This window comes from Camelus bactrianus, chromosome 35 (genome assembly GCF_048773025.1).
Source record: "Camelus bactrianus isolate YW-2024 breed Bactrian camel chromosome 35, ASM4877302v1, whole genome shotgun sequence".
NCBI lineage: Eukaryota > Metazoa > Chordata > Mammalia > Artiodactyla > Camelidae > Camelus > Camelus bactrianus.
Genome location: NC_133573.1, coordinates 29977261 through 30003870, shown reverse-complemented (window position 1 = coordinate 30003870; position 26610 = coordinate 29977261). Strand labels below are relative to the sequence as shown.

The following is a 26610-nucleotide window of genomic DNA, read 5'->3' as shown; positions in this document are numbered from 1 at the left end:
CAAGTGTGGCTGAGTGTGTGTGTGTGTGTGAGTGCGTGAGCAGTGCCCACTTCTTTGCAACCCGGTCAGTCCTGGTTTCATTCCTGGGGCCCTGTCCACGTTATCTCCTCTATGTTTATGGGTTGCTGACTTAACTTCCAGTTGTTAGAAATCACATGACCCTCTAATCGCTCTTGGTCAAATCAAAGTCCAGAGAACCGGCTTATCTGGGCTCTGCACCCTGCACCTGTCACCCAGGCTGGCCTCTGCTGCGCCAGGTCCCAGCGCTGCCCCGTCCTGCTGGCTGCCATCAGTCAACGTGACCCCAGAGAAAAAGCATCAACACCTTGCTTTGGGAAGCAAGTGTGCCCTCCGAGTTTCTGCAGGAATGGAAATTCCCTAAGTGTGTGTGTGTGTGTGTGTGCGTGATTTGTGTGAAGGCACCCGGTATTTTTCTAAATTCAACTAAGAACCCTTTGCTTTTGCAAAACCAAGTATGAAAAATCATGATTTCTCTTGCCGGAAGGTTTGGATAATCCAACTAAAGTTTTCTTAAGATTTAGCCTTTAAAAAGGGGTGGGGCGGGGGGGATGTCATGCAAAGATAAATCCCTTTGGTTCACAGATTCCCACTTTGTCTGCACTTGCGAGCCCGGCTAACAGGGGAAGAGCCTCGTTCCCCGGGGCCTAGACACCGTGCTTCTCTGGCCGTGGCTGGTGACCAGCGCTGGGCCAGCGGTGGGCTCAGAGTCTGCGCGGGGTGCAGCCCTCCCCGTGCTGGACAGCTCCCACAGGACGGCCGTCATCTCGCGCAGACTCTTCCCCTCTGTGTGTCGAGCGGACGGATGCCGTTCATCCTTGTTTCACACCCTCCTCTTCCCCTGGGGAACGATGCAGCATCTGTATCCACAGAATTCCAGGATGGAACTAAAAATGGGAAAACTCTGCACTTTCACAGTTGACCGACTCAGAAGCTCAAAAGGGGGGAAACCTAGACCCTGAAAGTCCTGTGTTCAGACATCGGCACTCACACATGCGGATCCATCCTGCTTTCTGTCCAGTTGGGAGGAGATAAACAAACATGGTTTTCTTTCCTTTCCAGGGAGGGACCATTATCGGCAGCGCCCGGTGCAAGGACTTTCGTTCCCGGGAAGGCCGCTTGAAGGCTGCTTATAACTTGATCCAGCTGGGCATCACCAACCTGTGTGTGATCGGTGGGGACGGCAGTCTCACCGGCGCCAACATCTTCCGGAAAGAGTGGAGCGGGCTGCTGGAGCAGCTGGCCCAGGATGGTAGGCCTCGCTTCCTCGCGCGTGGGTTTCTGTCCCCCGTTCATCTTCCCTTCCCTTGAGGGAGCTGTGAGCGCGCACATTCTGCCCGTTTACTGTCCTGGAAAGCATGTGTTGCTACTGGTGATGCAGGTCTTACAGTCACCACCTCAGGGCTTAGCCTTGTGCCTCAAACACTATCAATAAAGGTAAGAGGTATAACGTTTATTCCACCGTCCTGTGCGCCCTGGTCCCCTGTTGACACCTGGCTTTGTGTGATGCTCAAACGGCAGCCACCTGAGTCAGGTTTTGTGCTGGCCCCCACTCTGCTGTGAGGGTGGCCCTGGCTCACAGCAGCCAGTGGACACCCCTCACCATCAGCTCCCCTGGGGTCTCTGTATCCGTTTTTGCAAGACTCGAGTTTAGACGGTGATGGTCTGCTGTTAGATCGTCCTTTATCGTCTCTGAAGCTGTGAATGAAGGATTTTTGAGAATCCTATATATTCGGTGGCTTTCCTCTTTTAAATGTCTTGTTACCTAATTGCAACATAATATACAGTATGACCAGTGGCAGCAAATTGCCAGAACTAACAGCAACCATGTGAAAGGTGTAAACTTGAACTAAATCTGTTACCCCAACTTCTGTAAAGTCTGTCTGGGGAGTGGAGAGCAGCTGTCAGACGCCGGCAGCCGGGTCCCCGGGACGTCTCTGGGCACCGTGTTCCGGCACACGGTGGTGACTCCAGAGAGGAAGGGCCCCTTGAGTCCCATCCTGACTGCCCCGACTCTGACCTGATCATTCTGGTTCCCTCTAAGCAGATCTGCCAGCCCCGTGCGCCTTTCCAGAGAGCAAAGAGTAGACATGACTAGAGATGGAGGCTCCAGGGGTCTGTAAGGAGTCGGTGTGACAGTTGAACAAAACTCTTAGGGGCTTAATCCTGGGGTGGGGACACGTCTCAGAGCAGACAGTTCTCTGAGCATTTACCAGACGGAAGTCAGATCTTTTCCACCAGTCTCGATGTACAAGCCTGCCGCCTTTTAATTTTCACACCTGGGTCGGTGCTCTTGTCTGGGTGTCAAATGACAGCTTCTGTCAGTGTCACCAGCTCCCCCTTTGGCTTTTCTCTCTCTGAGTGTGCAGAATTAGGTGGCGTAGAAATCAGAGAACACACAAGAAAATGGGGAGGAATCACGTTTAGAAGCGTGGATTTCCCGGGTGCGCCCACGGAGCACGTGGCTGCGCCCGGTGACAGAGGGGGTGTCGCTTGTCCCCGACGCAGGCAAGATCGACAAGGAGGAGGTGCAGAAGCACTCCTACCTCAACGTGGTGGGGATGGTGGGCTCCATCGACAACGACTTCTGCGGCACGGACATGACCATCGGCACGGACTCGGCCCTGCACAGGATCATCGAGGTCGTGGACGCCATCATGACGACTGCACAGAGGTGAGGACACGGGGTGGGGTGCGCGGGCGGGGCACTGGGCTGGAGATGTGGGAGCGCGTTGGTCCTCACTGCGGGCTCCGGAAGGGTCCACGGAGGACGACGGCTTTCTGGTCTACTTCTCATTTTCAACTTGAAAAAGTCACCCCCTCCCAATCATAAAAATGTGTTTGTTGGAGAGAATTTAGAAAAAAGAAGAAAGAATCTTCACCTAAAACAGTCTCGTCCAAAGGGCTCCTGCAGGAATTGCAGGAAGGCAGTCTCAACGTTGATGCCCCCTGTTAGAGCCGCGCGCAGACGCCCCTCCCCATCGTCGCACATCTGCCTGCAGGTTTCCCAAAGTGTCCACGAGCAGTGACGTTCTGTCCACGTGATGTGGACTCAGGGCAGAGCCTTTCCTACTGACGCCACCCGCAGCACCCGGGGTCTCTGATGCTCGCCCATGGGAGCCGTGTGAGGGAGGACCCAGGCCCCGGGCCCCCCCGTCTCAGGGCCGACGCCCTGGCCGCTCGGTCAGCGCCTCGCCCCACAGACCCGCGGCCGCTGGGGGCCAAGCTGCCCCTCCACCCTCCCCAGGGCTGCCCTGGGCCGTTAGTCTCCCTTTGTGTGGAAAGGCCAGCGTCGCTGGACGCTGACCCGACTCTGGGACTGCCATCTCCTGAGCGTGCTGTGGGCGACAGCCGGCCGCCCGTTCTGGCTGGGAGAAGCCATCATCCCGGGAGGGGCGTGGACGGGCGTCCTGGCGGCGCGGGCGCGTCTCGGCACCAGCGATCACGGGCTGTGAGACGTGACAGGCGCTGCCGAAGCCCCACGTGCCGAAGAGCTCAAAACGCACTCTGAGCAGCGTTTGCTTTTGTGGAAAGCGGGGCGTGTTTGGGCAGCGCAGGCGCCTGCCGTGGGGCGAAGCCCCTTCCTCTGCTTTGCCTGCTCTTCCCGCGGTGCTGAGTGAGTGTTTCTCTTTTCCAGCCACCAGCGGACCTTCGTTCTGGAGGTGATGGGGAGACACTGCGGGTGCGTATGTGCGGACGCGAATGGGATGGAGGGAGCCCTGCACCCCAGCGCAGTGTCCCAGGAAGGGTTCATGGGACCCCGCGGGGTCCTGTCTGCCTGGGGCCGCCATCCCCGAGCCCTGGGTGCCTGGTGGGCGGCAGCCTCACATGGCCATTGCGGTGTCCACACAGGTACCTGGCCCTGGTGAGCGCCTTGGCCTGCGGGGCCGACTGGGTGTTCCTTCCGGAGTCTCCACCAGAAGAAGGCTGGCAGGAGAGCATGTGCGTCAAGCTGTCGGAGGTGAGTGGCGCTCTGCCTGCCTCCTCGGTGCCCGCCGTGCCGCCCTGGCTGTGATCTGTGGCGGCCTTTAGCATCCTCAGTTTGGAGAGTGTTCTAAGCAGGTGGACGCTTTCCGGTCACAATGACTCAGGCTTGTGGCTGGGATCTGGGCGTGTCCGTCCACCTCGCGCTGTTGCGGACAGTGATTCAGGGAGTGACGGTCGAGCGTTTCTGTTTCCAAGCAAGGCGGCGGTTACAGCTGTCAGAGGAGAAGGTGGTGAGAGTGCGCGGGGTCTGCGGAACGTGACAGTGGGCGGGGACCTGCGTGCGGCCCCCATCAAGGCCCCGTCACAGCGTGTGGCCCGTGTAGGGGCAGCTCTTTCCGCCACAAGGTCCCCATCACGCTGGCCTGGCCGGGGGTCTGACCGTCGGCTGTTTCCTCTGAGCCAGGCCTGCCCTCCTCTGCCTGGGGCTGATGTTTCACGCTATGAATTGTCAGTGTGCGCAGATCCCGCCTCCCCCACCCCGGGCTTCTGAGGCACGCAAGGCCTCATGTAACACGACGTGCAGCGAGGTTAGCTTCAGGACGGAAATCCCAGCGCACAGGGATTTCCCTTCCCTTCGTCCCACAACCAGCTTATCAGTGTTCGCTCAGTGAAAACGTAAGCCTGCGGCAGCAGGCACTTACAGCCGCGCTCAACAAACACGTGGGCTCTGCATGCGGGACCCGCATGCCGTCTCCTTCAAGGTGATGCTTCCAAGAAAGGAATTCCTGCAACATATCAGAGAAGCTCTGCTGACCTAAAACCTGTGCCAGAAGCTGTTGGCAACAGCTGTGCCTTTACCAGGAAGAACCACGCACCCTCCTGAGACCAGAGCTCAGCTGTCACGAGCCAGGGAAGCCCGAACGCACCCAAAGGATGCCTGTTCCCGCTGAAGCAGCAGTTTAAGTTCACTGTCCCGTGGCTCTGACCGGGGATGTGGTGGCCATCTCCGCCGGCCGGGTGGCGTGGGGCATGTGGCTGGCCGCAGGGGGTAAGCACTGAGCCTCCTGTTAGACCGGTTCATCTCTGCAGCACTGAGGACGTCCCTTCGTCACCACCCGCCGGCGCATGACCTCGGGCATGCCCGTCCCTGCCAGCCTCCTCCCACCCAAGTCCCTGGCCTGGCCCACGAGGACACTGCACTGGCCAAGGTCTAGCGGCCGCCCCTTGTCGCAGGAAGTGCTTGGCTGGTCGGAAGGTCAGCAGTGAGGTCGCAGGGCTGAGGCAGGTGGTGGCTTTTAAGCCCTGATGTTTAGATTTCAACGTTATTTCTGTAGCCACGTGGTCTTATCTGCAAACCTTCTTGAGTTGCAGGCTCTGTGAAGTGCTCCGTCAGCTAGGAGGCGGGTAAGGACGTGCTTGGACCCCACCCCCCACCTCCGGGTGGTGGCAGAGTCAGGACTGACGGCTTAAACTCCTTGGGCGCAAACACTTGATAGCAGTCTGCCTGCAACTCGTTTTTATTGGTTATCAGTGCAGGACCGCGGGGGTTTCTAAGCATCCTGCCGGACTGTCGTCCCAGGATGTAAGTCAGGCACTTCAGCGTGAAGCGGGGAAGGGCTCGGGGCGTCGGGGTCCTAGGGCAGGGCCCGTCTGTCTGGCACGTCTCCTGTTTGTGGGCACATCGTCGATTCCATTCTTGCCGTTTCGCGCGACGCTGAAATAATCGCTCTTGTGCCGATATGTTTACACCTTTTAGAAGGTGTTTGTGATCCACGTTCTCCGAAGTTTGGCACATTCCATGCTCATCATAAAGCAACAGCGCGAGCGTTCGTGACGCCCCGCGCGGGATGGGCCGAGCCTCCCCAGAACAGCCCCCCGGGCTGACGCCCTCTGGCCTCCCCGGCGGCTCACCCCAGGCACTGCCAGCTCTGGGCCCCACGGCCCCACGTGCCACCCCCTCCCCCAGAGGGCCCTTAATCTGGGACTTTGTAGAGAACAGACTTACTGAGAGCAATCTGGGGCATCGCTGGGTGACTGCCGTGAGCCTGCGAGCAGCCCCAGGTGGGGATGGTGCCCGCCTGGCTGTTCCTGTGGTGGGGGCCCCCATCCCTCGTGTCCCGGCCTGGGGCCAGCGCTGTCCCACCACAAAGGCCGAGAATTCCGGCCTTGACTCAGGGCTGGGGCGGGGTTCCCAGGGAGGTGGCAGGAAGCTTGGCTTCCGAAGGAGATGACAGGGCAGGCTTGCAGTGGGGACCCGCCTCGTGGGGGGAGGGCGCAGCCTCCGAGCTCATTGCCGTCGGGGGTCAGGGTCTGTGGGACATCACAGCAGCTGCTGCGTCCCCAGGCCCGTCCCACCTGCTCACCCAGAGCACCTGGCTTCACCTGCCGCGCCATCAGGAGCAGCGCTGGTGAAGCCCGGTGACCGTTTCTCCCTGGAGAGAGGTGGCCCACTGGGGCAGGGGGCCTGCCCTGTCGTTGAGACTGGCTCAGGCACTTGAGGGTCCTCGTCTTCTGCCTCCTCAGAACCGCGCCCGGAAAAAAAGGCTGAACATCATCATTGTGGCAGAAGGAGCCATCGATACCCAGAATAAACCCATCACCTCTGAGCAAATCAAGGAGGTGAGTGTGTCCGACTCCGCCCGCCTGGAAACACAAGATGCGAGCGCCCCGGGCGGGGGGGTGCTTTGGGGTGGTGTGTCAATGTTTAAATACCTTTCTGTTCTTTCTGATAGTGAAAAGTATTTTCATAATGACTCATAACTTTAATGGCATGAGAGTCGCCCAGCCCCTGACTTCCGGAGAGCCTGTGCCTCCAGAACTCTGTGGGGAACGTTCCCAAAGGCCCTGGGGGTCCCCCCAGCAGACAGAGGAGCTGCGGTCGGGTGGGCATAGACGGCTCCAGCTCTGGGCGCCGGCTGCCCCACGAGCCCGTCCCCTCTCCACCCTGAGCACCAGCCGAGCCGCCCTTCCTGTCTGAGCCGCCACCCCTCGGCCCGCATGGCCTGACCCCATGGTCGCGCTGCCGCAGGGTAGCCGGGCAGGTGCTGGCTGGTCGGGCCGTGCGGGGTCCACCGGGCCCGCTCCCGGGCTGCAGGGGTGACCAGGCAGGTTCTGGACTTGCTGCTGGCTCGGATGGAAGCCATCTGTCAGGGCCGAGCACGTTCTCAACTTGGCCTTGCAAGTTGGCTTCTCTGCAATCCCAGACCAGCCATTCACCCGAATAGCGAAATATTGAGAGACGTGCGTGAAAGCCATCTGTCACTGCTTACAGACGTCGTCGGCACGCTCAGAGCAAAGGTCGTCTGAAAGTTGAAGCTGAGATGAGATGGGGGATGTGGTGCCAGAGGGGACCGGGGACTGCTGCCACCCGACCCCATGGTTTTTATGGAGTAAATGAGGCCCAGTGAAGGCAGGGGGCCAGTCCCCGCCGCCCGGCTGGTTTCCCCGGCCCCGGGCTGAGGGGCAGCTTGGTTTTGCTGTGTCGTGCTCTTCAACAAGATTGTACGAGTGCACGGGGATTCAGGGAGAGGGTCACGTCTTTATAAAGCGTTAATGCTTCAGAAGCATCACCACGATACACGTGATAGAAGCGGGATTAACAGTCGTGTCACTGTGTCCACGAGTGAGGTAGGAGAGACAGACCTTATTTGACAATAAAAGCAGCCCTTTCCAAAAGTTAATTCCAGCAAGCTGCTCGACGTTCCTTCAGGAAGTGGAAGTTAGGAACTAGAATCTACCCCCCCCCACGCAGGTCTGCAGGGACGGACAGACCCCTCGAAGGGGCCGCCGTGCCCGGGCTTCTGACAGAGGTGTTTCCCCACAGCTCGTGGTCACGCAGCTGGGTTACGACACGCGAGTGACCATCCTGGGACATGTGCAAAGAGGCGGGACGCCGTCAGCATTTGACAGGATTCTGGTAAGTGAGGGTGGGAATGGTCAGGCATCTCCATGCAGAAAGGAGTACTTCTGGGGCGACACGAGGACCAGCCTGCTGGGAATGCTGAATGACGCCGAGCAGGGCCTTCGGGTCAATAGCATCTCCTGCCCCCAGCGCTGGACCCCGAGGTGCTACGGGCCGTGGGCTCACTGGACCCCAGCCAGCCCAGGGGTTCCTAGGCCCCCGGTCACCCAGACGCTGGGAGACCCACCAAACGTGGGGCCTCCAGGACAAAACCCAGAAGGTGCAAAGGCACCCACCCACGTGCAGTTTTCAAGAAAGAGGCCAGCACTCAGTTTTCTGCTCCCCACGCCTCTGGCCTCCCCACCCCTCCACCTGGCCGGTTCCCGCCGGGTCAGACTCTGCTGGAGGAGGTTACATGGGTTACAGGGAAGCGGGAAGGACTCCACGCAGCTCACAGGGATGCGGTGCAGGAGATGGGGAGGGAGGCAGGGAGGGCAGAGCTTAGAACAAGGGGGCCCTCTACCCGGGGGCACTGAGGTGGTCTCCGGGCCTGGCGGGGCGCCCTCTCTGACCATCAGAATGTTGTTTCCAGGCCAGCCGCATGGGGGTGGAGGCCGTGGTCGCCCTCCTGCAGGCCACCCCTGAGACCCCAGCCTGCGTGGTGTCGCTGAGTGGGAACCAGGCGGTGCGGCTGCCGCTGATGGAGTGTGTGCAGATGGTGAGCGCGGGCAGCGTGCGCTCGGGCCCGGGGCCTGTCAGGCCGAGTCAGTGACCGTCCCCAGGACGTGGGGAGCCCCTCCCCATGGGTGGGACGGCAGTGTTTGTGACATCAAATGGTGCCCTTCTCGATTCTGTGACACCAGGCACCACTGCCCCACAGTGAGCCTTGAGCCTAAGACGGGGTTTCCGTGGAGCACCCATGAGCTCCCTGCCCAGGGCCAGAGAGGCTGGGGGAGAAAGCTCTGCGGGATCTGGGAGGGCTTCACGGAGGTGGGGGATACTGCCGCCTCTGCAGCATCAACGGCTCCTGCCCTCCTGTCCCCGAGGCTTTCACGTCTGTGACGGGATGCATGGATGGCTGCTTGGGTGACTCCCTGACACACACGGCCTCCTCCAGGCCCCGGGGTGCCGCCTGTGGACGCGGGGAGTGGGTACTGGTTTTCCAGCTGGCCGTCCGCTCGGTGAGGAGGCCCTGGAGCTGCATTACAAATTGTTACCGTGTTTCATTTTTCAAAGTCTGTTCTCCACTGTCACTTCTTTGGTCTTCCCAGAGGCACCGAAGTACACGTATTTTGTAACGTGTAGAGATGTCGTTAAGTCATTAAGTCATGGGACTTGTCAGAAGTAATCTCAGAAACATAATTTCCAAACGCCTGTGGCAGTAAACAAAGCCTGTGAGTGTGCACACGTGTGCGCACATGTGTGTGTGTAGGTGTGCAGGCATGTGCACGTGTGTGCACACACGTGTGCACGTGTGTGAGTGAGGGCTCACGAGAAGAGACGTGGAACTATAGCAGTCATTTATCTTAAGCACGTTTCTCCTGCCCAGTGTCGCTCTGTCCCTTCCGAGACGGACAGGCGGTGGGACCACTGGCTTGTCCTCAGACAACTGTACATCGTGGTACATCAGCCAGATGGCTCACAGAGCCGCGGTGAGCCGCTCCCGACCCCCTGCTGCCTGGCGGGGACTCCCTGGGGCTCTGGTGTGTGCTGCCCCACAGACAGCACCAGAAGGAGGGGCCCCTTTCTTACCAGAGGAAGAAACTGAAGTTGAGAGATGGATGGCTTCCCTAGGACCCTGGGCTTCAAAGCGGCCGAGCCGGTGCTGGTCCCCATGTGCTCTGCCCCAGGGCCCCCCCAGCCCCTCCACCCGCCTCCGCTCCAGCGGCCCCACCCCACCCTCCGCTCCCTGGGCAGGGGTGGTTCTGTCTGCGCTTTCCTCACCAGAGTCACGTGGGGATTTTTCAGAGCCTTTCCTTCTGGCCGTGCTCTCGTGGGGCACAACCCTAAGATCTCAGGACCTGCTTACCTTGGCGTGGCCGGCGGGGCCACCGTGTCCTTTTCTACGAAGCAGCCTGGGCAGGCGGCCTGGGCGTCCCCCTCACACCCCAGCCGGGCAGTACAGGCTCGTGACCCCGGGCTGCCGCTGTGAGGTCAGATGGGAGGGGACCCAGGATGGAAGGACGGAGCTGGTTCCGAGCCCCCAGCCTGGCTCCGAGGATGCACAGAGTCCTGACACCTTTCTTCCTTTTCCTTATTTCCTTAAAGACCCAAGATGTACAAAAGGCGATGGATGAGAGGAGATTTAAGGACGCTGTGAAACTCCGAGGAAGGTGACTGTTTTGAAGAAAACTGTTCTGCCAGGAGCCTCTGTTCCTCAGGCCTGGCCTCTGGAACGTGCTCCCGGGTGGTGCCTGTTCTGTCTCAGGGTCGGAAGTCAGACATTTAGGCAGCAGGCACCAGCAGCCCTGCTCCTGCAGGTCCGCGGTCCGGGTGACTGGTTAGACATTCGTGCGTTTATTTTTTGGCAGGGTGGGGGTGGCTCCAGCTGATGCGATCAGGAGAGACAGCAGCCAGGGGCTAGCACTTTGAGAAGGGAACTTGCCACGTCCTAAGCGCCCCTGTTCCTCAGCCCACTTACAGAACATCCATTCAAGTTGCTGCAGACAGCAGGGCCCGCAGGGTGAGGGATTGCTGGGGCCCCTTCCCTAGGAGCCCTGACACAGAGCCAGCACCTGTGGCGCACACAGCGTCCTCTGCCGCCCCTTCTCCCCAGATGAGTCCCACCGGCTCCGTCCACATTTTTGGTCCCACACGTCCTGTCCTTTTCTTCCAGGAACTTCGAGAGCAACCTGAACACTTACAAGCGGCTCGCCATCAAGCTGCCTGACTCCCAGATTCCAAAGGTGGGTGATCCTGCCCTGCGGGTGCCCCCTGCCCCCCTCCCCGCGTCCGGTGATGCCTCGGGCCTGCGCTGGCCTGGCGCCCCTCCGCTCTGGCCCGATCGGGTCTCGGCTCCTCGGAGGCCTCCCCGCGCCCCGCTGCCCCTTCCCGCCCTGCCCACGCGGCTCCTTTGGGCGCCCGAGCCGCGCGCTGGGGCTCCGGGTGCAGCGCTGCGAGGGGGACGCACCGTGACCGTGGCGGTGACCGGCACACCCACCGTCTCCTCCCGACTTGCAGAGCAACTGCAACGTGGCCGTTGTGAACGTGGGCGCACCCGCCGCCGGCATGAACGCGGCCGTGCGCGCGGCCGTGCGCGTGGGCATCGCCGACGGACACAGGATGTTCGCCGTGTACGACGGCTTCGAGGGCTTCGCCAGAGGCCAGGTGAGCCCCAGGGGGCCCGGACGGGAGCACAGAGCCTGGTTTCCACGAAGGCGGCGGGGAAGGCGTCTCGGGGGTCGGGGGTCCGGGGCCCAGGGGGCAGGTGCGCGCGGGGCCGCGGGGAGGTGCGAGCGGGATGCGGAGGGTGCCGTGCGCGGCCCGTAGGCGGAGCGCCCGACCCAGTGAGAGTCTGATGAGGAGGAGAACCCGGCTTGAGGGCTCGCGGAGCGCGCTCACTGCGCCCACGGGCCCCGCGTGTGTGAGCCCGTGTGCATCTCACGGTGAGCTAAGACACTATCCCCGTTGTCCTTAGGAGACAGCGGTGGCCGGGAGACTTGAGTCACGTGATGGAGGTCATAGGATGCAGGGGGTTAAGCACGTGGTGAGGCCGCAGGTGCTGCGCCCTCAGCCAGGTGCATCCTGGTACTCGTGCGGTGGTCCCCTCTCATCTGAATCTTCAGTTACCCACATTCAGCCATGGTCCAGAAAGATGAATGGAAAATTCCGGAACAGACGGGTGGTTAAGTTTTAAATTGCACCTCGTTCTGAGTGGTGTGATGAAATCTCCACCCGTCAGCTCTGTCCTCCCAGGATGTGAGTTGCCCTCTTGTCCAGCGTATCGGCCCTTTGCCACTTAGTAGCCACTTGCTGATAGACGGTCATGGCATCGCAGTGTTCAGGTGACCCTTATTTTAAGTAAGATGTCCCCAGAGTGCAAGAGGGGCGATGCCGGCAACTTAGATGTTCTCCTCCTGTAGCTGATTTATAAACCAGGCTTTACCCTGGGTGCACGTGTGTAGGAAGAGACAGACGTGTGGGGTCTGGTACTGCCCATGGTTCCAGGCATCACTGGGGGTCTCGGAACGTACACCCTGCTGATAAGGGCGGCAGATGTGTCTGTTTGCCCAGTGACTGTGTGACTCCTTGCTGAGTTCTTAGGCTGTGGAACCGAACTAGTGAAGACAGCAGACAGGACCCCCTGCGTCTCAGGAGGGAGACGGCGGGAGTAAAAGCCGATGGAGGGAACTCTGTCGCTGCTGGGGAGGTGACTCAGGCTGCAGTTCGAAGGGGCTGAGTGAGCGGCCCTCGGGGACATCAGATGTTGGTCCCAGGCAGAGCGGAGGACAGTGGCCCTGAGCTGCTCAGGGATGGGGGTGCTCACGTGGCTGCAGCCGGGGGCGAGGGCGGAGGAGGGAGTGGTGAGGGTAGAGCGGGTGAGGGCCAGAGGGTCTGTAGGTGATCTGAGGGGTCAGGTCTGTATTCTGAGAAGACAGGAGGGTTTGGAGCAGGGGTGTGGCGCATTCTGACGGATTTCCAGAAGAGGCGGGAACGGGGAACAGGAGAGCAGCCGGGGGCCCCTGCGCTAACCCAGGCGGGAGCGGTGGTGGCTAGTCCAGTCAGGCAGTGGTGGAGTCAGTGAAGAGTCTTCTAGGGTCTGGGTGTACTTTGAAGTTGGGGCCAATAGGATTTGTTCACTAAATACATGCAGGTCTGAGAAAAGGAGGCAAGACTGAGTCCGTTTCTAGTCAGCTGCAACTCGGAGGTGGGGCAGTCTGGAAGGCACTGAGACTTGGGTTCAGTGGGAGGTGTCACTGGGAGTCCCGGGGGAGGTGCCCGGCGAGCAGATAGACACAGCGCACCGGGGCTTCGGACGCCGGGGCCAAACGCGCGTGCGGAGGCTGGTGGTGTTTGAACCTGTGACACAGACCCCCCCCATGCCTGTGAGTGAAGGGGGAAAAGGATTTTGCTGTAACAGTAGAGAGAGGGGAGGACCAGCCCAGGAGACTGGGGAGGGGTGCGAACACCGAGCTGGCATTCGTCTGTGCTTTCAGATTTTTTTCAATTTTTAAGAGGAAAAGTTTTTTTTAAAAAATTGTCATTTTAAAATTTCTTTTGCTTCCCAGTGGTGGGACTTGGCCAGCTAAAGCACCCCTCCAACAGGCGCGGTGGGAGGGCTCGCCCGTCGCTGTCCTGAGTGGTTGAAGCTTAGCCTCCAGTCCAGGTCTTGTCTCGTTCAGCGTCGCAGGGAAATCCTAACATTTCTCAAATCCCCGCCGACACTGTCGCAGCTGGCCAGGGTGCAGACACCTGAGCTAGTCTTTAATCGAATTCCCTTTCCTTCTCCGCTTTGGCTGTTCCTGTCTGTGTTTGCACGTCAGATAAAAGAAATCGGCTGGTCAGGTGTCGGAGGCTGGACCGGCCAAGGAGGCTCCATCCTGGGGACAAAACGGTAATTCTCCCACCTTGATTCTGACCTGCCCTTAGGAAGAAGGGAACATCACATTCTAGGGAGGGAAGTTGGTGTTGGCTCCTGCCCGGCCCCGCTCCAGGAGGGGCCGGGGTTAGTTTGTGGGGCGCTGATGAGATGCGCCCTGGAGGAGCGGCAACGCGGAGGGCCTGGGGACAGCTTCCTCCGACAATCCCTTATTTCCATTGATCGGAGGAACCGAATGGTGGCAGAAACCCCGTATCTCACTTAGGGTGACACAGACAAGTGTGCCCTGAGCTGCGGTGACCAAGCTGTGTAAACAGGATCCATAGTGGCTCAGTGTCCCAGGAACCGCAGACCTAACCCCCAGTCCCCACGGCCGGAGAACAGCCAGGAGGTCCTGGGCTGAGCTGGAAGGGCCAGTTGACATGTTCTCATGATGCTTAAGGCGCTTACAGCAGACGCCGGCAGGGACCCTGTAACCCACATCCTGTCCCTGCGTCCTCCCTGCCACCCAGACCCTACGACTTCTCATCCATCCACCCAGAGAGTGAACGCTGCCGCCCCCCAGGTGGCAGAACAGACGACCGGCGTGGGGGCTGGGGTGTGGGGGGCACGGCCATTCCACGTGTTTGAAACAGGTGTGAAGCGAGGGAGGTGCGCAGGTGTGGGTGGAGGTGACCTGAAACGGGGTTAGATGGGGTGTGGCGCTCGTGTGTGACTTGCTTGTTGCGGTGAAATTCGGAAGCCTTTGTGCTCCGTCTGCTTTTTCCCTAATGGGGGAAGTAGGAGTCTTTGAGGGCCAGTTATTGGACAGGTGCAAAGTTCCATTCTCCTTTAAAAGACACTCTTTTGAGACCTGATTCCCGACCACTCCTGCTGCGTGGGGTTCCAGTCCCTGCTGCCCGCGTGGAGGGGGCACAGTGGGGCTCCGGCCTGACCTCGCCTCTCCCTTGGCCGGTCCGCAGCACCCTTCCTGGGAAGTTCTTGCAGGACATCGCGGCCCAGATGCGCGCTCACGGCATCAACGCGCTCCTGGTCATCGGGGGCTTTGAGGTACGTCTGCTCTCCTGTGCTTGGCTGTCCCCGCAGGTCTGAGTGGGGACCCCGTGCTGTCTCCTCTCTCCACGCGCTGGGGCCCCAGCTGCCACAGAGTGTGCCACAGAGACCAGCGGGTGGCGGGAGGAGGGGGCCGGAAAGCCACTTGACCGGGAGGCGACAGCTTGACCCCTTGGCTGGGGCTCATCCCTGCCGTGGGTTCTCAGTGTCAGATCCAGGACTGACCCTCCCCACTAGGAAGCCCGCTGGCTCTTCAGAGAGGGAGGCTGTTACATGGCTGGATTCTCATTTTTTAACTACGTGTCGGACGTCAACCGTAATTTTTATACTCAGCCGAGGCCAGTCCCACGATGACCTTTCAGTTTTCTTTAAAGAGTCCGTGAGAACCTCCACCAGCCAGACTCTGGCCGGTGACACTCCCGGCCTCCTCTGTGCTTGGAGCTGGGCGCGCGCGACGTGGATGCGTTTTGAGCTGGTTCTCCGCGTCCCTTCCCGTCCCCTCCCTCTGGCCTCCACGCCGCACACATTACCCCGCAGGCCTACCTGGGACTGCTGGAGCTGTCCGCCGCCCGGGAGAGGCACGAGGAGTTCTGTGTCCCCATGGTCATGGTTCCCGCCACCGTGTCCAACAACGTCCCGGGGTCCGACTTCAGCATCGGGGCCGACACCGCCCTCAACACCATCACCGACGTGAGTGCGGGGCCGCAGAGCAGGGCCGCAACGCCAACCCGCTAACCCGGCCCCTGGCCTGCTTTTATCTCCCGGCACCTCGGAGACCAGGCCTGCTGGCTTGCTTTTCTCTTTTATTTTTCTCAGAAAAGTTAAAAAAAGTCTGACAACCTCTGACTCTGCTCTGTCCCGCTGCTGCAGCCCGGGTGCCGGGTCCCCTGCAGCTCGGGGTCTCAGTGATCTGGGTGTTCACTCACTCAAATGCGTTTTCTTTTTTGAAAGAAAACGTGGCCCGTGCTTTGATGTCTGGGCTAAATAATTTGTAATTTCATCCGTTGACCCGAGCCCACTTTTTAACAGCTGTGACGCCTCTGGCTGCAGCTTAGCGCCATCCTTGCCCTCCCCTCGTGGGCTGGACGTTAAACTGCGTCTAAGGCGACATGGATGCTACTTGAATGCAGGGGTTTTGTTTTGTTTTGTTTTTTGCCAAAAGGCAATAACAAAGAAATGCGTCTTAATCACCGTATTTGTGAACTGCACGTGGGAAATCCCGCGGGCATCTGAGTCTGAATCTAGCACAGAACGCATTTCTCCCTTTTTTTAAATTCGGTGTCAGAACGTTTCTGTAAATCCTCACGTTCCGGTTTCCTCGCGAGGCGATCTCGTGGGCGTCTCCCGGGCGTTCTCTCTGAGGCCCTGGCCTCGCGTCTGCCGCTGGTGCCGGCAAATGAAAGAAGAGCCTCTGGAGGGCGCGCCGCGCGCCGGGCGGGCTTGGTACATGGCTCCCGCTTCCCGCGCCCCTCTCACTTCCTGCCGCTTCTGCACGAAGACGCCCCGGCTGTCGCCTGCGTTCCCGCCCTCCTGCCGCGGTTGCTGCGCCTCTGGTGCTGGGGTCTGTGCTGTGGCTGCTGCCGGGCTAATTCAGCTCCCTGTCGACCCCCAAGCTCTGGGGCGAAAGGTCGTGGTGTCGCAAAGCCTTCCTGCTTCTCCCGCGCAGCTGGGCTCGAACCTGCTCGCTCCAGGCTCGCAGTAGGAGCCACGAAGTTCGCTTTCCTAAGTGGCCCCTAACTAGACACCCCGGGTGGTGGCGGGGACGCTGGGGGCTGTCACTGGGGGGCCCTGACCAGGTCGGTGTGCGCCCCCGCTGCGGCACTGCACACACACTTTCAGGCACAAGGACAGACCCCCACCTTCTAGTTCCAGGCTCGTCTGCGACAGAGAATTCTCTTTCCAGACGATAAAGAGTGAATGCGTGTGTGATGCTGAAAACTAGAAAGCCCAGAGCGGCCCGGGGCAAACTCCAGGTGTCCGTTCTGCGTCCCCTTGAGGGATTCTGAGATTCACTGCGTGACCCTGTAAATTCAGGTTTTGCTCCACGTGAGGCTCTCAGAGCCCGGGTAGCGGCAGTAAGGCAGGCGGTTCCCTGGCGGCCGGCGCCGGGCCGCCCTTGGAGGCAGGAGGAGGTGAGGGTGCCTGGGAACCTCCGCAGGGGGCCTTGCTCTGGTTCGCAGTGAGTGGTCGGAGGGCGGTCGGGACGACCCCCCCAGGGCTGCTCAGCAGGTCCTGAAGGCCGGCGTGTTGAGGTTGCTCAGTTTGCCCCGAGCCCCGTGTGTTACAGTCACAGTGACGCCCAGTCTCTTCAGGGGTCCATCTGGGCTGGGACTGGGCCAGGCCGGCCACGTGCGGGGGGGGGGGGTGGCCGGGGAAGGCCTGAGGGGCCACACAGGGCTCCAGTGGCTCATGGCAGTGCCACTTCATGGCCCTGGGAGTGCTGAGGACAGTCCCCGGCGTCTCCTGTCCCAGCCGGTTCCTTCTGTTCTCGGAAGGGGGTGGTCCTGGCAGTGATCTTGCCACCAGGCGACATCTCGGTGGTCACATCTGAGCCAGGGGTGCCCTGGTGTCTGGTGAGCGGGGGCCGGGATGCTGGTGATGCCCCATGATGTCAGGAGGCCCACAGGGAGCCCACGGCCAGAACGTCCCTGTGCCAAGGCTGGGGCCCGAGATGGCTCTGTGTCATCAGCTGCCACGGTCCTCTGGACGTTCAACCGCCGTCCTCATCAGCCTGTTTCCTTTGCGTCTGGACGCGTCCTGAGCACTGACTGCATCGCAGGGTGGTGGGTCTCCAGGGCCAAGGGGACACCTCAGAGCAGGGGTTTGGGGGTCCTCGGCTGTGTCTTACCCCTCGGAACCACCTGCTTGTTGTGCTGGGAGCCACGGCCGCCGTGTGTGCTGGCCCCAGGCGGGGAGGGTGGCCCTGAATTACCTGGTAAGGAGGTGGGCGCCTGGATGGCTTCCCTGCGACTGTCCAGTGTCTCTTCTCAGTGTTGGTGGTGCAGCGTTGCCCCCCCAGGACTGGACTTGGTCCCCAGAATTTCAGGTCTCGTCCTGGGCCGGGCTCTCCCCTCTCCGCAGCATCCTCTCGTCTTCTGAGAGATGGAGGAGGAGGAGGAGTGATGGGAACAGAGGGTGCGAGGACTTGAGGGCATAGAACCACCGTCAGATTGAAAGGCGCCGATGACACCCTGCCCGCCCGTGATGCCCGGTCCCTGGTCCATAGAGTCCTGGGTGGTGGTGGGGAGCGGTTCAAACCGTGCCCTCCAGTGGTCCTGAGCTGCACCGGGCCGGAGGAAGGTCCCTGCGGGGACCGGGCCTGGCGGGTGGAGGGGCGATGGAGGGGGGTGGGGCAGGTGCGCGACCCCCTCACCTTCCTCCCGGCCACTCCCCGACTAACCCACGTCAGGTCCACCGTCCATGTGTCCTCGGGCCGCAGCTCCCCCACCCCCGAACCCGGCCTGTTTGGAACCCTAGGGATTGGTGGGGGTGGAGGGCAGAGACCCAGAGGCCTGGGTCTCATCCTGCCTGCGAACATTCCCACAGAAGGGGCCCCCAGGTCGTGCTGCGTGGGGGCACAGAGACCGGGCAGGGGCCCGGGCTGTGCTTGGAGCTGTGGCTTTGGGGCCGTGGTGGGTGGACTGGGCCACTAACTGAGCTACTTAGGCTAATGCTCTGAGGCAGGAGTCCAGACCTCCGCCTTGTGCTTGGGGACAAAAGCAGCCCACTCCTCTGGCATCAGAGCCCACTGATGTCACCTGGGCCCCCATCCTCGGGACGCAGGCCCCTGAGCTGCTCCCTGTGAGGCCCCCAGGGGGGTGCTCCTCACACGGCAGAGAGGGCTCTCCCAGCTCTGTTTGGGGGCCCCCACTGGCAGCAGCGCCACTCCTGGCTGGGTGCCAGCAGGTGGGCCTGGCCTTGAACTCGCCAGAGAGGCTCCCTCGCTTCCTCCCAGATGCCTAGAAGGGCCGGGTTGTTCTTCCCTCACTAATCCAAGGCCACCTCCTGCCCTGCTCTGCTGCCCCCCACTGCGTCCCCCTGTGCTCTGGGCACCGAGCCCTCCCTGGGGCCTGCACGCCCTCTCCCCACTGCTGGGGTCTCCCCTGCTGAGCCCCCGCCCCCCACCCCTGGGTCTTCCCTCCTGCCCCCCGACTCCTGGGTCTCCTCTCCTGCATCTCTGACCCCCACTGCTGGTCTCTCTTCCGGCCCCCTGTGCCCCCCATAGCTTCCTCCCCAGAGACCCCGTGGATGTAGGTCCCCTGTCCCCTGATGACTGCAGGGAGCTGGCGCCCCTGACCACTCACCCACCCCGCTGACCCCGCTGCAGGCTTTCCAGGGTTCGCTGGTGATGGCAGACGCGCGGGGCAGCCACCCCGAGTTTTGCGTCCCCATTTGTGTTGTCCCTGCCACCACTGATAACAACATCCCAGGCACAGACCTGAGCGTGGGCTGTGACACTGGCCTGAATGTGATCGTGGAGGTAAGAGGACCTGCCCCACCCGCTTCTGTCTTCGCTTCGGTGGTTGGTTTTCTTTGCCCCTAGGAGAGGGCCGGTCAGGTTGAACCCGTTCAGTGGAATTGGCGGGGAGCCCCATCCGGTCCCCCAGGGCGCGTGCGCACTGGCTGGAGTCTAGGTCACACTTTCCAGGACAGTTTTCTCAGCTCCTCCCTCTGGGGGCATCCTGCCTTCACTGACTAATAAGTAGATGTTCTGTTTGTGCTCCCGGTTCCCGCAGCACCTGGTGGGGCGGGGCCTGAGGTCCTCCCCAGCCTGATGAGGCAGCTGCCAGGCGACTGGGCGACTGCGCGGACGTGTGGTCTGTTGTGGGGACCAGGACGGAAGCGGGTCGGGGGGCGGGCATCTGGCCCGGGGGGACGGTGAGTGCGGAGTCGCAGTCCAGCAGAGAGCGGCCCGGCCGCGGGAGGAACGCCCTTCCTGCCCGGGCGGCTGGAGGCTCGGTGGACCGGCCCCGAGTCCCCGGAGTTCCACCACGTGGCCCGAATGCAGGTGTCCCCCTCGCTCCTCCGCGGGGCGGCGCCTGTGAGCAGCGCTGGGACGTAACTTGCCGATTTCCCTCGGCCGCCTGAGTCTCAGACTTTCTGGGAGCCTCCTCTGTCGGCCACCAGAGGGCGGCAGCTAGCGGAAGGGCGGCCGCAGGGCCGGCGGCGGCTGGTCCTCGTCTCACCCCAAGTCAGAGCCCCCGCGCTCCCTGCACCCCCGGCCGGGCCGGGCCGGGCCGGGCCGGCTCGGGCCTGCGGCCTCTGGCTCCTCAGTAACTGAAGGAGACAAGGCCACAGGACTCACTATTTTTAAATCAAATGGATTCAAGCCTCAGACACAACCTGGGTAAACGGGGGCCTGCAGGACGCACAGGCGGACCCGCTGACTGTCCTCGCACGACGGGCCCCCAGCGCCTGGGCCAGTTGGGTGATGACAGCGCTGTTCTCTGCCTGCGTGAGTGATTCTCCGCCTGGGTGTCGGGCTGGGTAGGGACAGGAACCCACGTGACCTGAGCTGGGGGCGGGGCAGCGTGCATCCCACCACCCGGAATTCCTCTGAGACAAAGGCCACGCAGGGAGTGTAAGTCCTTAAATGCCAGGGAGAGGACCCTGCACGGACTGGACAGTGAAAACCCTCCAGTGCTGTTTGCTGGCCCTGTGGGGCCTCCCTGCACCCTGGGCCCCCCGCAGCACTGGGCTGGGCCCCCATGCAGTGCTGGGCTGGGCCCCCCGCCCCACCTGAGCACCAGGCAGAGGAGACTGGTCCGTTGATGCGGTTTCCTCCCGCCTCAGCTCCCAGGGCTGCAGGGCTGCCCCCCGGCTACAGTGCACTCTGAATTTTGAGTAAATCCGTCTAGTTATCTGGGGAGGGGGCCGGTCCATGAAAGTACTGTCAGGAGTGGTGGAATGGAGCACGTTTATTCATCAAAATGCTCTTCCATGTTTGACCCAAGGTCCTTGAGGGAAAAGCTCTGAATCGGGGTTGTTACCCTTTGGTGCCTAGACCCCCTCTTCTCACCCCAAGGCCTGACGCCCCGTCTCTCTGCACCCCCAGCCCCAGGCATGATTTCAAACTTGGGGCCTTAAAACACGCATGTTCTCTCTCAGCGCCGAAATGGGAGCCGAGACCAGCGTCACTGGCTGACGCCCAGGTGTTGGCAGGGGCGGGACCGTTCTCACTGTCCCAGGGGCTACAGCTGCCCCAGCCCGGCCTCGTCTGTAAAGCCTCCTGCTCCAGGGTCACGTGGCCATTACCCCTGGGTCAGACCCCCCCGCCTCCCTCATACAAGGATGCTCGGGACGGCGTTTGGGGCTACAGGGTGACAGGGGACAGTCTCCCCATCTCAAGGTCCTGGATTTTATCCCCACGTGAGGGCCAGTCTCAGGTTCCAGCGATGGGGACCTGGGCGTCTTTGGGGGTCATCGTCCAGCCCCCCGCCCATCCAGCAGGATGTGGGGGCCCCGAGGAGGGCTGGGTCCGGCACATCCCAGAAACAGGAGGTGGTGTGGGGGAGCGGGAGCCGGGAAAGGTGGAGACGATGTTCCCAAACGGTGGAGGGGTGTGTGTGTGTGGTGGACGGACCAGCTTAGGGGCTCTGCAGGGACCCCAGAGAGAGGAGGTGCTGGACAGGTTTCCACGTCCCTGAGGCCAGCGCAGGCGTTTCCTGGGGAGACCGCCGTCTGCGTGTCTGTGAGACGCGGTCCAGCTCTGCAGAGATGCCCTGATGGGAGGTAGGTTCAGGGAAGACCGAGGACCCCCAGCCCAAGTGTCCCAGGGGCTTTTCAGCAGAAGACAAGACCCAGGACCCGGCCCCACGAGGCCGCAGGCAGAGAGTGCTGGGGACTGACACACCGACCAGGGTCAGGGCCAGGCCCCGCAGGGTGTCACCTGGCCCGCACCCCGTGACCCGTGTCCTCCTCTGTGGCCAGACGTGCGACCGCATCAAGCAGTCGGCCAGCGGGACGAAGCGCCGCGTCTTCATCATAGAGACCATGGGCGGCTACTGCGGCTACCTGGCCAACATGGGGGGCCTGGCCGCCGGGGCCGATGCCGCCTACATCTTCGAGGAGCCCTTCGACATCCGGGACCTGCAGGTGCGTGGGTGGGCCGCCGCCCGGGGCATCACTGCTGACGCACCAGGTTGGGGCACCCCCGCTGACCCAGGACACTGACACCAGGGACGTGTGTGAGGGCCGTGTCCACACAACAGGGTGACAGTGGGAACATGGGTCTCAGGGCACCTGCTGGTCTTTAGCCCAAGCTTATGAGTTTGTCTCTCACGTCCCTGTGACAGTGATTCCTTGTTCCTAGGAAGGCCCTGCCCTGTCAGGGGACGAGGGCCTGTTCACTGGGACTGGTGGCCTGATGGCTGCGAACCTCCAGGCCATGGGGTCACGCAGGGCAGCCAGCCTGGGGGCCCCGTGGGTCCAAGGCGGGGAGAGACCTGGGTGGTTGGAGAACAGCCTTCCCGCAGCAGAGCCCGCCCGGGGAAGCACTGCCCCCACCCCGGTCCCAGGGGCGCACACCCGAGGGATGTGGCCCTGAGATCACAGTGCAGTGGGCGTGACTCACGCTGTCTGGGAGCAGGTGCTGGCCGCTCGACCCGGGACAGGAGCTGAACTCTCCGCCTTCCCCTCCTGCTTTCACGTCCCTTTCTCCCTTCTGCACGTTTCCTCCCTGGAGACACAGTGCTCCTTTCCCGAGGAGACTGTGCACCAGGCTGAGCGTCTCCTGGCCCGAAAATGCTCATTAGGCAGTTTCACGCATTTGTGTGCAGTAAAGCACCAGGTGGTCGTTTGCCTCTGAGGCAGAGAGCACCCTGGTGGGAACAGACAGTTAAGGGCGAAGGGCAGGCTTCTGGCGGGTGCGCAGAAACTGACGCGCACAAAGCGGGAGCGTCTCCCACGGGTGCTGGGTGCGCGCAGCTCTGGGGACACAGTCCCTCCTGCCGTGGCCTGCGCGTCCATGGTCCCTGGCGTTTGTCACTAAGGGACACGTCACCCATCTCCTACAAGGAAGCTCAGAGCAGCCACCCCGATCTCCCACCGCCCTGTTCACGCAGCAGGTCGGGCAGGGGAGCACACAGTAGGCGCTTAGTAAGTTTCCACCTGCCTGACAGACGGACCCTCTTTCCTAGTCCAACGTGGAGCACCTGACGGAGAAGATGAAGACCACCATCCAGAGGGGCCTCGTGCTCAGGTACCGGGTCTTGAAGGCAGGGCCGTCTCACCCTGCCCCCGCCCGGCCTGGACCCCCACCCGCACCGCATCCCGAAGGAGGGAGGGGGCCGAGTGGCTGCACTTCCTGCTAAGACCTGTGGGCCTTTAAGCCTTTAATCCTCCAAGGGCACTTTAAAAACTTCTTCACGTGTAGCCAGTCTTTTTTAAGATCCTGCAAGTCGTCGCTTCTGTGAGGCGCTGAGCTGCACTGGGGAGGGAAGGGGTGCGGGCGCTGGGGGCGGGGGACGTGCGTGCGCGGGGGGGACATAGGCGCCTGTGTTTCAGGAACGAGAGCTGCAGCGTGAACTACACGACCGACTTCATCTACCAGCTCTACTCCGAGGAAGGCCGGGGCGTATTCGACTGTAGGAAGAACGTGCTGGGCCACATGCAGCAGGTGGGCGCTCGCAGCCCGCGCAGGGGGCGCTGTCTCAGCCGTGCGGGGGAGACCTGCGCGCGTAGGTTAGGGTTAGACTGACGGTAACCTCTGCGCCGTGTTGGGGTGGCACCAGACATCGCGAGCTTCTAGAACTATGTCCGCTGTGACATTTGGGCAGCTGGGCTGTTCAAGGAAAACCATCCGCTTTCGTGTAAATGGTGACACCAGTTAAGTGGAAAAACTTACTCAAATGATTCAATGCTGGGCCTCGGTCACCTTTTAAATTGGAGCAGCAGACAAATGATAGTGATCTGAGATTTGCACAAAGTTGGAGCGACTTGGAAAGAGCCCCCAGACCCTGGGGCCGGTGGACAAGGCTCCCGACGGCAGGCCTGCGCCGGCCCGCCCCCACCTCAGTCTTAAAGGAACTGTGCCTCCGCCCTCCATCCCCCGGAAGAAGGTTAAGGAGTCCTGATGAAGACGCTAAAATAAGGAAGATGCTAGTTGACCAGTCGGCTGATTAAAAGCCTCTGGTTGCAGGGCCCTGGCCAGAGTTCCGGGGCGGGGCTGGTTTGGTTTGGTCCCAACCGTGTCCAAGGAGACAGAAGTATGCAGAAAAGGAAACCCAAAACCCACATTTATAAATTTGAGTCTCTTAAAAATATGTCATGAGTCTCGCTGAACAGCAGTGATTTTCATTTCTATTCAAAAACTAAGCCAGGAAGATACTCATGTGACGAACCCTCATGTAGCTCTAACCACCCACAGGGCGGGGCGCCTTCGCCGTTTGACAGAAACTTCGGGACCAAACTCTCTGCCAGAGCCATGCAGTGGGTCACCGCGAAGCTGAAGGAGCCGCAGGGGGCAGGTACGGGCGTGCAGCCGGGCTGGGGGACCGTTTCTCCCTGGCTTCCAGCAGCTCAGCCCCACAGCTGCTGCTGCTGCTGCCTCATGGTCTGATTAGGGAGAAACAGAATTAGCGAAGCGAAGTGCCCACCACCGAGGGCAGCGTCCGGCCACGCAGCGACGCCCCTCTTCCTTTGCAAGAACCCTGCCCCGACACGAGGGCTCACTGGCAGGGCTCCGTGGACCGCTCTGAACTGGCTTTTACTTAAGATGTGTGACTTCTCACCGACGCCTTCATGACCCCCCTTTTGGGGAAAATGACACAGGATGGGGAGGTGTCTAGGCAGTCTCCTCCTTGGGAGCCGAGGCGGGTCCCCTCCACCCCTTCGGACGCCCTCCCTTCGCAGGGAGCGCTGACTCCTGACCCTCTTGTGTGTAGAGACCCGCTTGCGTTTGTTTCTTGAGTCAGGCTGTTATATTTTCTAGGAATTTTTCAGTTCACCTAAAATTTCCAAGCATGGCATGGAAGTCTCGGTCGTACCCTCTTACCGCCTACAGCGTCTCTGTCCCCCATTCATGCCATGTTATGTCACCCCCTCAGTTTTCTTCATCAGTCTGACCAGATCAGTGTGTGTTTTAGTTTTAAATAATTTCAGCGTAATTTTAATCTTCAGAGAATTGATTTCTTGATTCTTTCTAAGTTTGTTTTTTACGTTAACTCCTGCTTCTGTATCTCTTTCCACTTTTTGGATTTATCCTCCTCTTTCCCCGGCTCAGCTAAGGACACGCCACTCACTCGCAGCCTCTCACCGGATGTGCTGTCTGGAGCATCGGTTTCTTGTGCAATTTTACTGAAATCCGCCCTTTAAGCTTTCCTGCTGCCGCGCCGTGTGGAGCGTTTACTCCCCACCCACTCTAAGAATGCGCCTTGTGCGACCCCTAGCCAGGCGGCTCCCAGGACCAGAGGGAGCGCTGGGGCCTCGGCCTCCGCCCGCGGCGGCTCTGAGTCTGAACCCTTCCTCTCCCCACGCGACTGCTCCCCCGGTCGGCAAACCTCTCCTCCTCACCCCTCCTGCCGGGTCAGCACGACACATTATTTATTTTCTTTTCTTTCACAGGAAAAAGGTTTGTAGCGGATGATTCCGTGTGTGTGCTGGGAATAAGCAAAAGGAACCTTGTCTTCCAGCCTGTGGCAGAGCTGAAGAAGGACACGGACTTCGAGTAAGTGCCCGGGACTCGGGCGGCCTCACTGCCCCGGGGAGGGGGAGGCAGCAGGCCCGCTGCCAGGTCCTGGACACGACTGTCCTCCGCCCTTTCCCTGAGAACTGGCCTCTCCTCGTCACGCGATGCTGCCCTCATTCTGCTCTGTCTGGAACTCACAGCTGCTCCAGCTGGTCTTAGATTTTGATGTCAGCCTGATTCACCTTCTGTAACCCTTGGCTTCTAATACATGTCATTACACGCATGCATCTTCCACCCCAACAGGGGCGCTGGGGCTTGGACCCCGGCCCTCGTGCACACTGAGCACACGCTCTGCCACTGCGCTGTACCCCCGCCCCCTGCAGTCCTCACTTGAGACTTTGAGAACCAGGGCAGAGCTTTCAGGTGTCTGAGTGAAAAGTGTGTTCTCCTCCTGCCTGTCGGGCCCCCCACGGCCCCCTCCACAAGGAGCCATGGCTCAGGGCCCGTCCTGTCCCCTCTGCAGGCACAGGATCCCCAAGGAGCAGTGGTGGCTGAAGCTCCGGCCCCTCATGAAGATCCTGGCCAAGTACAAGGCCAGCCTCGAGCTGTCGGACACCGGGCAGCTGGAGCACCTGCAGCACCGGGGCCCCGAGGAGCTGGCCGCCATCTAGACCTGCCTTCCTGCTTTGTAACGTCTAAGTTATTTATCAGCACTTTGAGGCTCGCGCGGTTAACCCTGCTCACAGAGCCCGTCTGCAGGTCCAGCACGAGGCGTCCACTGTCTCAGCCTGTCTCCTGCTTTAGCACCTGCGTGTCCCACAGATTAAACGTCTGCCAAACTCCCATCAGTGCCTGGTTTCTTTTCTCTTTTTAAGTGGAAGTTGAGAACCTCAGGCAGGAGCTGTGGGCAGCTGTAAAGGTTTGCTGGGCAGATCTGGGGGGTACTGGCAAGTATTTTAGAGGGACCATGATGAGACCACAGGCAAGGGCACTCTCACAGGAGGGAAGGCGGCTCTGACACACAGGTGTGCAACGCCAAGGCAGAGACCGACCTGCACCAGGGCGCGGCTGAGGTGACCCCTCCTGTAAAGCAGAAACAGAAACCTCGAGGTGGCTTAAGCCCGAGGAGAGTTCACAGGCCAGCCCCGCGCCGAGGCCGTGAAGGGCAGCTCCCCGACCCCTTGTGCAGCCCCAAGGCCCGCATGAGGGGCTGCGGGGTCACCCCTGCTTCCTGGGGGCCAGGGAGCTCCTGGCCCAGGTCTGCAGCGGAAAGCTTCCTGCCTCTGCTCTCTGGGGCCAGGGACAGTCAGGGCACAGCCTGGGACCAGACCTGGGCGGGGAGACGGCGGGGGGCAGGCTGCACGGGGTGGCTTCTGTCTGAAGGCGCGGCGGGGCTGGAGGAGTCAGACGCCTGAGCGAAGCCGAGGTCGGAGGGCAACGCCGTCGCCCCCTCAGGGTCCTCCAGGCGCGATCCTGGCCCCGTGCCATGTAAGCGGACGTGGGTGTGGGGACACCTCTGTCCCTTCGTGCATGCCCCATAAACGC

General features: G+C 61.2%; 1 protein-coding gene across 4 annotated transcripts in view; it reads left to right on the top strand.

Annotated features, from left to right (window-relative positions):
• Positions 1-25910, top strand: part of PFKP (phosphofructokinase, platelet) — a 48724-nt gene extending 22814 nt beyond the window's left edge. For 2 of the 4 annotated variants that reach the window (XM_074358328.1, XM_074358331.1), the window contains 20 exons: positions 1081-1270; positions 2527-2692; positions 3656-3700; positions 3871-3979; positions 6469-6564; positions 7769-7861; positions 8439-8564; positions 10115-10179; positions 10683-10752; positions 11027-11173; positions 13330-13400; positions 14348-14435; positions 14976-15128; positions 18766-18918; positions 21369-21533; positions 22577-22638; positions 22944-23055; positions 23806-23905; positions 25002-25104; positions 25589-25910. In XM_074358328.1, the coding sequence (XP_074214429.1) occupies positions 1081-1270; positions 2527-2692; positions 3656-3700; positions 3871-3979; positions 6469-6564; positions 7769-7861; positions 8439-8564; positions 10115-10179; positions 10683-10752; positions 11027-11173; positions 13330-13400; positions 14348-14435; positions 14976-15128; positions 18766-18918; positions 21369-21533; positions 22577-22638; positions 22944-23055; positions 23806-23905; positions 25002-25104; positions 25589-25736 (2262 nt within the window). In that variant the 3' untranslated portion in view covers positions 25737-25910. The remainder of the gene's footprint in view (positions 1-1080; positions 1271-2526; positions 2693-3655; positions 3701-3870; positions 3980-6468; positions 6565-7768; positions 7862-8438; positions 8565-10114; positions 10180-10682; positions 10753-11026; positions 11174-13329; positions 13401-14347; positions 14436-14975; positions 15129-18765; positions 18919-21368; positions 21534-22576; positions 22639-22943; positions 23056-23805; positions 23906-25001; positions 25105-25588) is intronic. The other 2 variants (XM_074358330.1, XM_074358329.1) reach the window with 2 other exon arrangements.
• The last annotated feature ends 700 nt before the right edge of the window (positions 25911-26610 follow it).